The sequence below is a fragment of the Sesamum indicum genome, linkage group LG10 (assembly GCF_026168435.1).
Source record: "Sesamum indicum cultivar Baizhima isolate 11 linkage group LG10, ASM2616843v1, whole genome shotgun sequence".
NCBI classification, from domain to species: domain Eukaryota; kingdom Viridiplantae; phylum Streptophyta; class Magnoliopsida; order Lamiales; family Pedaliaceae; genus Sesamum; species Sesamum indicum.
The window spans coordinates 3,997,516-4,013,423 of NC_142666.1; the positions used below are offsets into that span (position 1 = coordinate 3,997,516).

The 15,908-nt window shown below is 31.2% G+C and overlaps 1 protein-coding gene across 1 annotated transcript; it reads right to left on the bottom strand.

Annotated features, from left to right (window-relative positions):
- Positions 1 to 2,028: 2,028 nt before the first annotated feature.
- Positions 2,029 to 6,887, bottom strand: LOC105172797 (calmodulin-binding protein 60 B). Its single transcript, XM_020697281.2, has 8 exons — positions 6,255 to 6,887; positions 6,079 to 6,154; positions 5,436 to 5,476; positions 4,723 to 5,213; positions 4,122 to 4,282; positions 3,827 to 4,024; positions 3,258 to 3,423; positions 2,029 to 2,956 (listed from the first exon to the last, which is right to left on the bottom strand). The coding sequence occupies exons 1-8, from the start codon at positions 6,332 to 6,334 to the stop codon at positions 2,502 to 2,504; spliced, it is 1,668 nt and encodes a 555-aa protein (XP_020552940.1). The 5' UTR covers positions 6,335 to 6,887; the 3' UTR covers positions 2,029 to 2,501.
- Positions 6,888 to 15,908: the final 9,021 nt, after the last annotated feature.

The following is a 15,908-nucleotide window of genomic DNA, read 5'->3' on the forward strand; positions in this document are numbered from 1 at the left end:
AATAACTCATATAATTTCGTATTAATAAATTACCATCATCGCATACTAAAGAATCGCGGAGGTGTTACCCTGCCCGCATGCGCCTGATCGAGGTGGTGTCTCCCTGGTATCTAGAATTGATGGGGCAAATAGATGACATGACAAATTATACAATTATATATTAGATTATATTTTCTTTAATTGGTTTGATTTTCATTATCCATGGCGGAATTAGAATTTAATTGCATCCCTTATGTATATTTTTTCTATCCTTAGACCACCTTAAATTTGGTGATATGATTAGGGTGGAATTTATGAAAATACCAACAAAGCTATGGTAACACTTGGCGGATTGCTTACTGTTATATACTGCATAATATTACTTTATAGATTATGTATTGAGTACAGTGGATGTCATGTTTAAATCAAACACTGTATAAATGATAATAGTGTGAAAATGCATTGAACCTACCACGATCAATACATAGTACTTAAGTGCATATTTTTTGCCCATAAATCGTTATCTTCCTCCCTCATTAGGTGAGCTTCCTTCCTAGTGAAACTAAGTGGAAGTCCGAACCGACTGATGTTGAAAAATCAGGGTATGAGTTATGGTTAGGGGTGAAATGCCACTCGAGCCCAGAGCTAGCGGGTTCTCCCCAAAATGCATTGAGGTGCAACAGTTGACTCGACATTTAAGAGTACAGCACTGTTTCGGTGCGGGCCGCGAGAGCGGTACCAAATCGAGATTTCACCTAGCATTTGGGGGGAGTGTAACTCAAGAAAATATTTCGTATCCATATAACCATGAATCTCTCAAAGCAAGATCAGTTATTCGACTACCACCTGATTTTTCGCGCTCTTTTCGACTCAGACTTTCATTATTAGCTATAATATGGGTTATCGGCCTATCGGTCTTTAAGATGCTTACTGACCCCATTCATTTCAAATATTTCTCATATTGAACTGGTTAATGTCGTTGTTTTTTGGACATTTTTTGAAGCCTATAAAGCAAATGTTTCACTGAGTTTTACTATTCTCAGCCACCTTCGTTATATATCGCATTTAATGTTCAGATTTAGAGTCACTTTGCTATACGTTGAAATTAAATTTTGGCTTCGATTTTTCCTCTGATTGCATTCATGAGGGTTTGTAGTTCTTATAATTTCTAAGTTGGTGATCAGATGCATTATTTTGGCGTACACGAATTCCCTGTTTGCATGATTGGTCTTGCCTCATTTGTTGACACTATTGTGACAAACTTCTGTCGATTAAAAGCTAATATAGATTGAAATCGCAAGACATGCTTACTTTTCAACAAATAGAGCGTCAACAAGTGTTGTATTATAGCAATAGACATCATATGCTTGATTGCCCTATAATTTTAATAATTGTTAAAGATAAATGTTATAATTATGTCTTTCAGACGAGTCGTTTCGGAATGAACAAATCACAATTCCGTTCTAGCAATGCCTCTCGGACCAATTCGATGGAATATACATCTGCATACGATTTTTGTTGTGCGCACGTGCTTGTACAAACTAGAGGTTGTAGTTCGCACCTTATGGACAAATGCTAACCCTAACTGTCGTTTTCAAGGTTCATCTGGTGATGATGTATATATACTTATATTTGTTATTTTATCATTCATATTTACAGTATTAGTAGCATATTCATACACTGGATAAAGTGGTCAGTTTATTTGTTTCAGAAGTAGGCCAAATATACCGGGTTGACCCAAGAGAAAGTAAACAAAAAATAAAATATGATTAATTGGAATTTTCTGGCTAATCACTCAAAGTAAAGGTGACCTTAAACAACTATACCTCTTTTTTTTCATTAAAATTGTTTTTCACTTTTCTTCACTAAAATGCTTTTAATCTACATTGGATTTGAATTTGAAAATTAATCTTAAAAAATCATTTGAAATATATATAAAAATAAAATAAAATCGATCGATATTTCAATCGTAATTGAACAAAAAGCAAGCACATGTATTCCAGTAGCTGCAATCCGAACACACTTTTTAAAGACAAAGAAGATGGATCCGGATCTGAAACTTGAACATTGATTCAAGAACTGCTGTTTGTACAAGCACCAAAGATTTGATGCACAAGACCCAAATCGAATGAAAGAAAAGAATTAGACAAAGCAAAAACTAGCCAACACTAGGAAGCTCAACTCAGGCAGCTGCCCTCAGTTTCGGGCTTTCAGCCACCCCAAATCTTCACTTAAGTGCTGGATCTCGACATAAATGAATAAGAAGATTTTACGCCACACTTTCTGCCAGCTCTCTCACGCATTATGCTGTGGGAGGGAGACGCTTGACAACCGTCGGACCTAATACTGCACAGAATTATTTCAAGTTACTCTAACTCTACCAGAACTATGCCTATACAAACTTGTGGGTGATGAGCAGATCAAGACTTTGATGATGAGAAACCATCTTAGAAGTCGATAAATACTTTTCATCTGAGGAGAAGCTTGCCTGTAATGATTGCTTTTGAGATCATTGTTTCAATTTACATATAGTTGTAGAAGCGTTTCCATTTTCTTGCGGCCACATTACGCCTAACTAGTATCCGCCACTTAACCACCGCCAGAACCTTGCACCACCTTGCTTTGGGCCTTGGGTTCCTGGGGATAAGGATCCCAGAGTCGGAAGAAAATACACCAATCTCAGGATTGTTAGGTTCAAGAAAATGTCCATTCCCTTGCAATGCTGATGGGTCAACCTGAAAATCATCGATGGGTAGATCATCAGTTGACAGCTGATGCCCGATGTAGTTCCCTCCAATGTGGAATCCAGGTGGAGAATCACTCGTCCCGAAACTGTTTCTAAATGTCAGATTGAAGCCTTGCATTGGATATGAGCTCTCCCCCAACTCGAAGGAACAATTATGTTGTTGTTCCACTTCAGTTTTGTAAGGTGGTGAGAATGTTGGATGATAAGTGTTCATCTCTGTTTCTTGGTGATCTGTGAACAAAATGTTTTTTCAGATGCTACAATGGAACATATGTGGCAACGAATATTAGCAAACAGACTTTTCATAGAGCTAAAAATGTGAGCTATGACTTGAACACTCAAATGGCTTACTGTCGAGATTGAATATTAAATCTGCCGCCACATTAATCTTTTATGCAGTTATTTCTTAGTGGAGTGACATGTACCCGATTAAAGTTTCACGGAATTGAAAAAGGCCAAGATCAGCAGATGAACAACAAATATTTGAAAATTATTGTAAGGAAGGTAGAAAGATGAGTTGATAGTTCATTACCTTGTTCCTGGAAATTGACACCATGGAGACCCATGCTAGGATTCATAAGAATGTCAGCAGCTGGACTTGCCGAAAGCATAGGGTATCCAACAATTGATGGGTCACAAACTGAAACCCAGTCCTTTATGTTTCGATAAGCATGCTGCTTCAGATTTTCCACCATCCTCTGTAAAAGGAATAGGTAATATCAGTTTCATAATAGAGAATGACACGTCTTGTCGAAGATGCTGGCAACATAATTATTTATATGAGAAACTTGAGATCACTGACATTCCCTGTATTATCATGTTTCACATTCTGAAGCTAGAAGGTATGTTACCGTCTTATGTACCAAACTTCAGTAATCTAACTCCATCCTTAAATTGATTGTTTTAAAGCTAACCAAATTTTGGTGCAACATCAACTGGAGAACATGAGGTTAGTTTGGATGATAAACCAATTTTTTAATTTCGATGATTTGTCCTCTCACAGTGAAAATTATGAGCTGAGCTCATTCAATATTACTATTTCAGAAATTATTGAGAGGATAAAGTTGGAATAAGAAAAAGTATCCGGGTAAAGATACCAACCATCTGGTGTATGTTGAGACTATTCACAGGCTGCGAACTTTGTCCATCAAGAGTCACCCCGATAACCTTGTATATGGAGTTAAATACCAGCCCTGTCCCTTGTCCAGTCCTGTACATGTAGTTCTTGTCATCTAAAGTACACGTTGTAGCATGTCCGATAATTGTCTCCCATGTCCTTTTTGAGACTTTATCAAGTATCTACAAATTGAACATATAGTGTGAGATGTGTTAATAAAAAAGAGGTTTGTTTTTCATCCAAGTAATTTATATCTCAGATAAAGAGTGAGTTTCTTACAGCACGTAGTGTGAACTGGTCCGAAAAATAGAGCCTCAAGAAATCTCTAACAGAGGTGATCCCATACCGAGTCAGTTTTTCATGGGATGTGCCATCTTTAGCTATCTTTTCCAGCCGCCATACTTCATCATCCAAGGAGGGTGGATAATGCTTCTGATAAGCTGAATAACAGATGACACATCAGTGCATAATTCCATTTCCATCTGCTAGAAATACATTGAAGATTCATGTTTTTCACATTTCAATAAACTTCCTACAAAACCAGCTTAAGCTTATAAATATGAGTGTTGTGTTTCTTTACATATCCAAGTTTTCTCCAATTGAATTCCCCATTTCTCTGAGACGGAGGAGCTAGACATTTTCTTACTTGAACCACAAAGACATGTCGTGTTAATTAACGGAAACCAGACAAAGATGAACAAAGTACTAAGATATTTTATAAGTTTTATGCGTTAGTAAAACAGACAACTAGAGAAACATGCTGGTCTATGTTTGTTAATTGGCAAGCTCCAACTGAAAGAATAAGTTCAAAATGCCCTTCTGCACGTGCAGAAACTATATAATACTGAAAGGTGAAAAGTAGTTCAGAAGAAACACTTACACTCCCCTCGGTGATCTTTAACTTTGAAAGAATTGCTTATTGCTTCTCTAATTCTTAATTCATCAGAACTAGCATGCACTTGTGCTCCCAACCGAAACTTCCCACTCCTAATCCAGCTTGAATTATCTGTGAAGCTTATCTCACCAATATAACCGACCCCATCCTTCAAGGGAACCACTAACTCTCCAGCCACCAATGGCCTTTTCCCTTCTCTGTTCTTCACTATTCTGTGGTTAAATTCCTTCTTTGTCCACCCTTCCTGATCATCAGGCCCAAAATCACCATCAAGCACGACGATGTTCACTTTGGCTGAAGATAGTGGGCCCGATGTTATTATTTGTTGGGAACTAGAATCGTACAAGGCAATCTTTATAGGATTTCTGTCCTCAGACACAATCCTACTGCCCGTAAACAAGGTGTGGGGCAAATTGTTATGAAACTGCAGCTGCAAACTCCTTGATCGAGAGCAATCCTCTTGATTATACGAGGATCTACAAGAAACATTAAATGAGAGCAAGATTAGATTAAACTACTTATCATCATCGATAAAGGAGTTAACATAATTACTCAAGGGAGTGAATAAAAATCTGTGCATTATGAAGACAGACTAAAACCAAAGTAATTTGTTGCAGTATGATGCTTGAAGTGGTGGACAACATAACAAGGCATAAGAAAATATAAATGCATATACAATAACAAATGACATAACTAACCTCAGAGATCTGTCAATTGCACGCTCCACCGCCTCTTGCACCTATACAGAAGGATAATATCATAATAAGGACATGAAATCAAAAGAAGATCTCTTACATATCAAAGTTATTTATCTATAATGAAACAGGTCTTAACCAAGTATCCAATAGGCCATTAGCTCTCCAAAATTATATCATGAGAGGTAGGCATAAATACAAAAGTTGATGGAACATGAGACCATTATTGTCTTATACATCCAGGTGCACCTGTAATTAGGTTTGTGTGGAAAGTGTGGTGACCTACATGAACTGAAAGAAATGCTATAAATTGGAAAAAATGTGCAAATCTTCATCAGAAACAACTTAGTTAATACACTTATTCTAAGTATGCTTAGGGACAACTTTAACAAGCTATGTTTTTCCATGAGACCATTAAGGTGTGATTCTTTTTCTCCAAGAAGCTACATAAACAAGAGGGTCCTTACTGAATCATTGAAATTTAACAGTTCCTAAGCATCAAGCATGAGTGCAAATGTAAACCCCACATATATAAAAGTGACCACTAAATTAATGGCAAAAAGATGCCTTTCTAGTGACTTATATTAAACAATTAAAAAAGAACAAAGGAAAAAGAAACAAACAACCAAAGAAGAAGATACCATACCCATTTTCTAATGATGGGTTCCAAGCAGGGTACATATTCTTGCACTGTCCGGCCATAATTCAGCCCTTTGAATATGCTGCACAAATCCAGGTAGAAAAAAGAAAAAATCAATAAATAGCACAAACTACGAAAAAAGAGAAGAGCACAGCAAATACATCAGGGAGTACTCCACCCACGTCGAAACTAAATGCCGGCGTTTAGTCGGAAGTTCAGAACCTTCCTCACCCCCCTCCCTAAGCTGTCTTTTAAGTACCATCAAAGAGCCAAGATTCACAAGCTTACAGTCTATACTAATTGAAAGGGAAAAAGAAGTGCTGCAAACAATCAAAGGCAGGTAGGCCACAAACTGCCAGCCGCCAATGCTTAAATAAGAAACAGAGCAACTGATCAATTTACTCGAAACTACCTAGAAGCTTCATTTAAACAATTCAACGAACACATTGCTCACAGAAGTCAAGCATATATGTGTAACGTTTACACAAACTAACAAGAACCCCCCCCCCCCCCGCTCTTATTTTAATGATGAACCCACAAACACTGTGTGTCTTTGTGTTGGAGAGGTTTTATCGCAGTACTCAATTTCCTAAGACCATGTAAAAAAAAAAAAAAGGATCTTGCTCATCCGACATTATGAATCATTCTAGTTTATATAGACTGGAGGGTAATTCCAAGAATGCAGCTAATATTAACTGAAACAACCGCGTGGACGAGTAAAGATACGAAAAAGACTAAAAATCAAGAACAGACATTAACAATACTAATTATTACAAGAATACTACGTGGCATGCAAAATAACACTCCAAACAATTCCCAAAAAAACAATGTTGAAAGAGGGAAAAATGAACGGTGAAAACCACGCGGATTCGCTGACTGGTTCGGAAATCTTGATGTTGAGAGATGCAAAAAGATACCTTGAGAAGAAGCTTGGCGGAAGGTGCGGGTGCTACGCGGTAGATATCCATCTCCACAGCGTCGCGAAGACTTGCAAAAGTCTTCTCCCAGGGGTTTTAATTTTCAGTTAGTTTTAGTTTGAATTTCAGTTTCCGGGTCTCTCCACTTTGCCTTTATTAGTCTTTTCTTTTGTTTTTCATATTTTACGTTTTGTAAGTAAATAATTTTAAAATTATTATATTGCATTTTTATATTTTTTTTAAAAAAAATTATTTTTAATTTCAAATTTTAATTTTTATAAAATTAGTGTGAATTCATCTCAAAATTTAATGAAGCTCGTCTCATGTTGTTTTCATCATAAATTTAATAAAATTAAAATTATAAAATATCGTACAGTTATGAGATGCAATATGGTAACTTTAAAAATATAATGACCTAAATCATAAAAGAAGTAATTTGTGGGGACGTAAAATGTAATTTTTTCTTGATTTTTTTTTTCTGTTGTCCGAAAATAGTGGAAAGTATTTGGATATTTATTTATCTTTTTATACTATACAGTATATTTTAATTTATTTTTATTTATTATACATTAATCAAATATATTAAGTGTTTATTTTTTTCGAGTGCAAACACAATTTTGTATGTCGTTTGATCCCTTTTTCAATAATCATCGTTTGAGTTAGATTTCATCAAAATTATTTTTTTCATAAAATTATATTTTTTTTATTTTTAATCCCACCATAATTACGTTTCCTCTAAGTGCTCATTATGATCATTAAATAATTTTTAAATTATCTCATTAATCTTAAGAATAAGGTTAATAATAAAACGTAACCACAATTTTCATTTGTATAATTAATTATAAAATTGTGAATTAAAATATTATAGTTATTTTTTTAATATCAATTATCTGAAAATTAATTATCTCATAATCAAATATCTTGCAACTATCGGATCGAATCGGACCTGAAAACACTAAAAAAATGCGCCATATATTTTTTCTTTTTTCTAGTTACCAAATAAAGAAAAATTCTTAAAAGTACAACCAAACAAAGCCATATATATATATATAGAAAAAAATATTATTTTAGTCTGCTAAGTATCCTAAATTTAATTTTAGTCCGATAACTATGTCCATTTTTGTTTAGGTCCAATAACTTACGAAATTGCTTACTTTTAGTCATCTGGCTGATTTTTGAACAATTTTACCCCTACGAGTGCATATGGACTAAAACTGCCTTTTAAAAATTGCACAGGGGTAAAATTGTCCGAAAATCAGCCAGAGGACTAAAAGTAAGCAATTTCGTAAGTTACTGGACCTAAAAAAAATGGACATAGTTATCGAATTAAAATTAAAATTAAGCATATTTAACGGACTAAAATAATACTTTTCCCTATATATATATATATTAATTGTGCATTGATTATTATAATTATTAATAATTAAATTTATAATATCATTATAACCAATTTATTGCATAAGAAACAGTTATATGAATTTATAAATATAATACAAATAATAAAATAATTATAATTATTTGGCATTTTTGTTCCGTATCTTACTAAGGTAGTAATTTAGTCATATATTCACTATTTTAAGACAAAATTGGCCGAAAAATGATGGAAATCGGTTGGAAAGTGACGTCACTTACAGCCAACTTTAAAAATTCCGACAAATTTATCCTGAAATTATTATCTTAGTAAATTACAAGAATAAAGTATCAGAAGATCGTAATTACGGAATCGTAAATACATTTAAGTGTGTAGGGTATAAATAGGTATAAAATAAAATGAATTGAATAAATTATTGAGTTGACCAAGACATTCCCCAACATAAAATTCTGATTAAGGCAAGACCATGATTAAAGAAATCGTTAGTAGGAGTAGTTAATAGAAGTTAGAACTGAAGTTGCTAAAAACCCTTGAGTTTCAACTCAAAGTCGTCGCTAATATACATTTAAATATAAAAATATTGATCTACCGGTCCTATAAGATTATGTATTTTAATGTCCAATTGATATAAGAATATTTGTCTCATTTATGTGAATTTCTGTTCTCATTATTGATTGATATAAAGGGTGATTGTAAAAATTTCTATTTTTACGGTAGGAAAAGAGTTGTCGAGAAATTTATAAGTTTAGGTGGTGAGAGCGTTTGAATAAAAAGGTGGGAAAAAGTCGAAGAAAAATTTATAATTTTTAGGGAGTATTTGTAATTTTTTGAGAAATATAAATAGTTTGTACAAATATAATTTGTGAAAAGACAAAGGTAGTTTGCGTAAGCAGACCATAAGTCGGGGGTATAAATATAATTATTCCAAAAGTTTAATGTTTATTATTGATAAACGGCAAAAGCGGGTGGAGAGACGTTTATAACTTTCAACTTAAACTAGTTTAATTGTAAATGGTTGTCGATGTGCACATCTTTAACACCGAATTATATTTATTGTAAATAAAATATTGATAAATAGCACTTTTGATAGCATTTGAAGTAGTGCAAAATAGAACAAAGTTGAAGTTTGGAATGTTTGCAAAAAAAGAGTCTAATGTTTACAACTTTATGTGAGAGTTGTGAAAGGCGGAGAGGAAGTGAAAGGCGGAGAGGAGGAAGGAAAGAATAATAATTTTTTTTAAGCTTTTGTATGATTGGAAGGAAAGTAAATTTTAAATACTTCCACTTGTTTGATACGAGAAAAATAGATTGAGAAGAAAAAAATTATTTTTTTGTAATTTTACTTTATAGCCCTTATCTTCATTTTGTGTTAGAACACAAATAAGTTAATATTATACTAATATAATTTTAAATATAAAAAATTTAAGAATCTTAATAATAAATTATAAAAAATTACAATAATATTTTTCATTAATAAGAATATTCATCGTCAACTTCGATGTAGTGGTTTTTCAATAATTTTATTATATTTTTGACGATTATGTATGGTATTATCAGGGGAAGAAGAAAAGAAGTGAACGAAATATATATATATATATATATATATATGTTATGGGCAAATAGAGTAAATAAAAATAAAATATATACTTTTTTGTCTTTTGGGCTTTACATTTTCACTTACAGAAACTAAATTGGGCTCTAGAGGGATTTCATATATATCAAGTTATACTTCCCTTCCATCTCATTCCCCTAACCAAACACCAAACGATCTCTTAACATTTTTTTACTTTCACTTATCTTATACTCCCACTTTTCACCCCAACTGAACATACTTTAAATTGCAGAAGGTGATGGAGAGATGCTTACAGATTTCAACTTAAAACTTACTTTAAGTAGTCAAATAATATAAGTTACACATCTCGGACAGTATTGTGGACTTATTTTCAATAAAGTTATTATAAATGCTTGGCTTAAATTACTGCAAACACATATATAATAGGGTAAATTACAACAGACTCTTCTGGGATTTGTGATAATTATAAATACCTCTTCATTATTTAAAAACTTATAAATACCCCCCTAAAATTACAAATAACCTAACAAATACCCCCTTGTGTCATCTCATTGTAGGAAAATATTTGTTAGAGTATTAAAGTTACAAATAGCCTAACAAATACCCCCTTGTAATATTTCATTGCAGGAAGGTATTTGTTAGAGTCTTTGTAATTTCAGGAGGGTATTTGTAGTTATTTAAACAATAAGAGGGTATTTGTAAATAAGACAAACTTCAAGAGAGCCCATTATAATTTATCCTATATCATAATATGTAATATTACTTTTATTTTTATTTTATTTTTTATTAAAAAAAATATATGCATTTTAATATAGGATTTTTGGTAGGTCAAAACGACTAAAGAAAGAATCCAACAAGAAAGCTCTTAGATTATATTGATCCCGACAAGGCAAGGATTTGCCAATTTTTGCTTTGTTATTTATTTATTTCCATTGTTACCCTCACCGAGATTCTAAAAAATTCCCACTTGACATCACTTGGTCGCTTTCAGTGATCAATGCCAAGAAAAGAGGTTTTGGCTTTTGGGCGAAAGGTCATTCACCACTTTATGCAATACACTAAAAAAAAAGTGGGTTTTGGTACGAATTTTTGGATCGTTCCAAAGCCCGTGTTATATTAGAATGGGTATTGAAATTCATTAGGAATGAAAAATAGTCAATGACATCATGATCCACGTATTTTATGTATTATTTTTTTGGAACAGAAAAATTCGATGTTCCAAAATAGTACAGTTATAATTTCTAGTCCTAAGACCGTTCCAAATTTGTAATGGTTAATAATTGGAACTCTTTTTGTAACACATTAATAACATTAGGAACGATATTGAGTTGACGTTTTCTATATATGAGACAATTGATGTAAAAAAAATGTTAGCTAGTAAATGTATTCCAAGATGAGGTACAATTTGAAACGGTGTGAGTACGCAGCTGGTCTAATAATACAAGAATCGTTCCTAAGTCAAAGTTCTACATAAAACCTGTTGTGTTCCTAAGACCGTGACTAAATATGTGTTATTTGGAATGGTTTATGTGTATTATTAATACTGTATTACTAAGATCGTTCCAAAGAGAGTACAACAGCTATAATTCAACGGATAAAAAATCATTCTCATTTGTGATCCTAAGACCATGATAATTAGTCGTTGATCTTTTTGTGCAAATCAACAAGGAGCAGGTACATCTCGAATGGGGAATGGTGAATCTAATGATGAATTTAACAAGGATTACGAGATTGAATAAGACAATAATTATGATCTAAAGTTCACTGTTTTTGTAATCAAACATCTATAAACATTTATGTAAAAATTACTGATTAAATATTTCTATAATTATTCTATACGAATAACTAAATTTTTTTTCTAAAAAAAAAATTGTTCAAATTAGGAACGGTTGATATTAGTCCAGACCGTTCCTAATTCCACTCCAAATGTAAATTAAACCGTTCCTATTATTTAACTATTCCTCAATAAATAGGAATAATATTATTTTTTTACTAGGAATGGGAATATAAATAAAAACCGTTCCTAAAGATATTACAATATTCTACAGAAAAAGAAAAAAAAGAGAGAGAGAAATTCAAAAGCTAGGACCGTTCCTACATCCATTCCAAACAAATTAATTTTCGTGCCAAGTGAAAAGTAGAGGAAAAATCACATCTAGTAGCAGTTGGTAAATATTTGACCTTTCAGCCAATCACAATGTAAGTCCCAATTTAAAGCATGTGACTTTTTTCAGCGAGTGACTCAACTTTCCGACCAAATTTGTACCAAAATTGAAATTTTTTCAGTTTTACGGGACCAAAATGGAACTCTAGCAACTTAGGGGTCTAAAATGAGAATAGCCTGAAGTTAGGGGACGAAAATTGCCTTTAATCTTATTTTTTATGGTCTTAATTAATTTATGGTGTACTTTTCTCTGATCATTAACATATGAGGAACAATTTTTCCTTTATTTTTTATTTTTCCATTTAAAAGTCAAAATATTTTTGGCACAATATTAGGAAGGATCTTTTTAAATATAGGAATGATAATCTAAATATCCTCTAAATGCGACGTCGTTTTTGAATTAAATGACATCGTCTTTTGTAGTTAGGAATTTAGGAACACTATGACCAACCATGCTTAAATAAATTAAGAATCTGACTAATCCACATCAAATGAAACGACATCGTTTTGATTACTTAGGAATTATCATTGGAACGGTTTTTCAAAATATGACATTTCAAAACCCGTTCCAAAATTTCAACATATAAAAAACAGTTATCAGATTTTTTTCTTTCCCTTCCTCCTCTCCTCTCCCTCCCTCCCTCCCCCTCTCTCTCTCTCTCTCTCTAAAAAGGTTAGTTCTCTATTTCTTTTATCCCCCCCCCCCAATTTTTCTGATTATTTTTTCCCCCATTTCTGAATATATTTTCAAAAATATTTCTGAAACTATTTTCATAAACGAGTGTCTGAAAATATTTTCATAAAGAGTTTCTGAAAAAAAAAATTGAAAATTTTTCCAAAATTTTTTTTCTGAAATTTTCTATTTTTTCCAAAAATGTGTAATATTTTATGTTTTTTTCCAAAAAAAAAAGTTTCTGAAAATTTTCTTGAAATTAATTTTTTTTTCAGAAATTAAATTTAATTTTTTCTAACATTAAAATATTTTTTATAATTAAAATATAAAATTAATAAATATTTTCTTAAATTTAAAAAGTTTCTGAAATTAAAACATTTTTATAATTAAATATATTTTTCATAAAACTAAATTTTTTTCTAAAATTAAACTATATTTTTTCTGAAATTAAAATATATTTCTGAAAGTTATAACCTCTTTTTGTAACTTTTGTGTAATTTGTATAATTTTTGTGAAATGGAATTTTAGAGTTGTGTAATTTATGCAATTCTTGTGTACTTTATCATATTGTGTAATTTTTGTGAAATGGAATTGTATAGTTGTGTGATTTATCATATTATGTAATTTTTGTGAAATTTATTGTATAGTTGTGTAATTTATGCAAGTCTTTTGTAATTTAGATCATATTGTGTAAGTTTTGTCCAAATTGTTGTATAATTGTGTAATTCATGAATTCTTTTGTTTTTTCATTGATATTATTATTTACATAACAATGTCAATAATCACAATATTAGGCAATTTTTTTCCGATAATAATATAATTTACATAATAATATCAATAATCACAACCTTTAGTCTAATATTTCAAATGATAATATTATTTACATAACAATGTTAATAATCACAATATTAAGCAAATCCTTCCCTATAATAATAATATAATTTACATAATAATATCAATAATCACAATCTTTAGTCTAATATTTCAAATGATAAAATTATTTACATAACAATATCAATATTAGGCTAATCTTTCTCAATAATATTATTATTTACATAATTATATTAACAATTACACTATTAGGCTAATATTTCCAACAAGAGTCATTAAAAATGTATAGCTCCTTTGTCCATGTACAAACAGATCACGCATTGCTTTAAGCTTCTTTAACCAGTCAAATGAATTTTTGCCAATTGAACTAGTGAGGTTTATCTATTTTCATTTGTCAACAGAAAAAAATGTTGATACTTTTTACGAATATTTTTTAGTATTATTCTATCTGAAAAATCACTAATTAACATGTCTTTTCAGATCTGACTACCGCTTCCACGAGCATATTTATGTTGTGATGCAATGACACTATCCCACCCGTGGGCATGTTTGAGGTAGGTGCCGGCAGAGCACCAACATTTCTGGTCCGAGAGCATGAAGTTAATGTACTTTAAATTAATTTGGTATTATTATGTAATCTAAATTGTTTAATGAATTCTACGAATATTTTCTTTAATTTTCTTATCGTAGATGACCTAGTGGTGGGACTGTGACGATGAGTCCACGGTCCAGATTTTCCACATGTGGACCAGAAAATATATCCGGAAGAAGTTCTTTGTTGCTCGGTCAAGCTTGATCAAGCTACTTTGGCTGGCCAATGAGGTATAGCTCCAGCTCCAGGCGTATTGGGCCAGCTCAGTACAGCCTTCGAAAGATCCCCCGTGCCGAACGACGACGAAATGGACGATGCTAATGAGAAGGGTTTAGATTAGGTCCTAATTTTTTTTTAATTTTATAATCAAATAATGGTTTTTATTAAAAGAATTTTTTTTCCTAATTATTCATGTTTATTTATAAGGTTTATTACATTTCATTGTTTTTCATATTTATTAAATTAATTAAGTTCATAAATATAATTAAAATTTTTATTAATTAATTTAATTATTTATCATAGTTTATTAAAATAAATTAATTAAATTATTTTTAAAATTTATTAAATATATAAATTAAATAATTTATAAAAAAATATTATAAAATAAAAAATTATGAACGATTATAGTTATTGTAAAGAAAATGTTACAAATATAAACAAAAGCGCATTCCGAATATCAACACTCAAACAGTTCTAAATACATGTTTCTAAATAAGACAAACCGTTCCTAAAACTGTTACAAGAGGTTGTTCTAAAAAAAATGACCGTTCCTAATACTCTTTCAAAAATTGACCACCAAATAATTTCAATGATTGTTCCTAAATATATCACCAATATAAAAAAATACATTTTCAAAATTCAGGCATCATTATTACACAAATCATTTCAAAAACAACCCAAAATAAATTGTACAACTATTTCAAATGTTATCCAGTGTGTTCCAATTGAAAAAATATTTTTTTATAATTGCATACAATTTTAGGAAACAATCATATTAATATGTTACTGTGACAGTGCGAAATTGGAACAGTTCTTCACAAACCGCTCCTAAATATTAGTAACGTTGTCTACAATGACAGTTTGTAAAATCATTTTTTTCAATTTCTAACTATTCTAAATAACAAAAAAATCATTCCAAAATTTGCCCAAAATCCTGCATTTTTTCGTTGTCATAAATCAGTAATGAGTCAATTAGGGGTAAATATAGATTTTTTTTTTAATATTTTTATTAATATCAGCAAATTCAAAATTTTTCGACTAACAGATGGGCATTATTTGTTAGACAAAAGCAAACATCAGAGGTGCTAAAGTAATTTTCCAAATCACAAGAAGCTTATGTGTAATCAAACCTCAGAAAAAGTGTAATTGTCCTTATATTTTAACTTTAAATATGCAATGAGAAAATCATTCGACTTTTTTCTTTTTTTTTTAATTATTTATTCGCATTCATATAAGTTTTTTCTTAAGGATATTAAATATGAAAATATATTTTTCTTTAACAGTTTAAAATTTCAGATGATGTTGGTATTTAACATTGCATTCGAATCTCACCACTATCCATTTATATAAATATAAAAAAATTATATACAAGACTTTATAAAAAAAATATTGCATCTATACATATATATATATATATAAATATGTTAAAAATATTAAATATTAAATAATTTATTCTCCCTAACCGTATAAACTTTACATTATATAGTTATTCAAT

What these genes read in the sequence shown, in the direction of transcription:
- LOC105172797 (XM_020697281.2), bottom strand. Translation starts at nt 6,334, where the DNA reads ATGGTACTTAAAAGACAGCTTAGGGAGGGGGGTGAGGAAGGTTCTGAA. An exon ending in CGCCGGCATTTAGTTTCGAC is followed by an intron (nt 6,155 to 6,254) that starts GTGGGTGGAGTA and finishes GGATTTGTGCAG; the next exon opens with CATATTCAAAGGGCTGAATT. An exon ending in TAAAGATCACCGAGGGGAGT is followed by an intron (nt 4,283 to 4,722) that starts GTAAGTGTTTCT and finishes TCTGTTATTCAG; the next exon opens with CTTATCAGAAGCATTATCCA.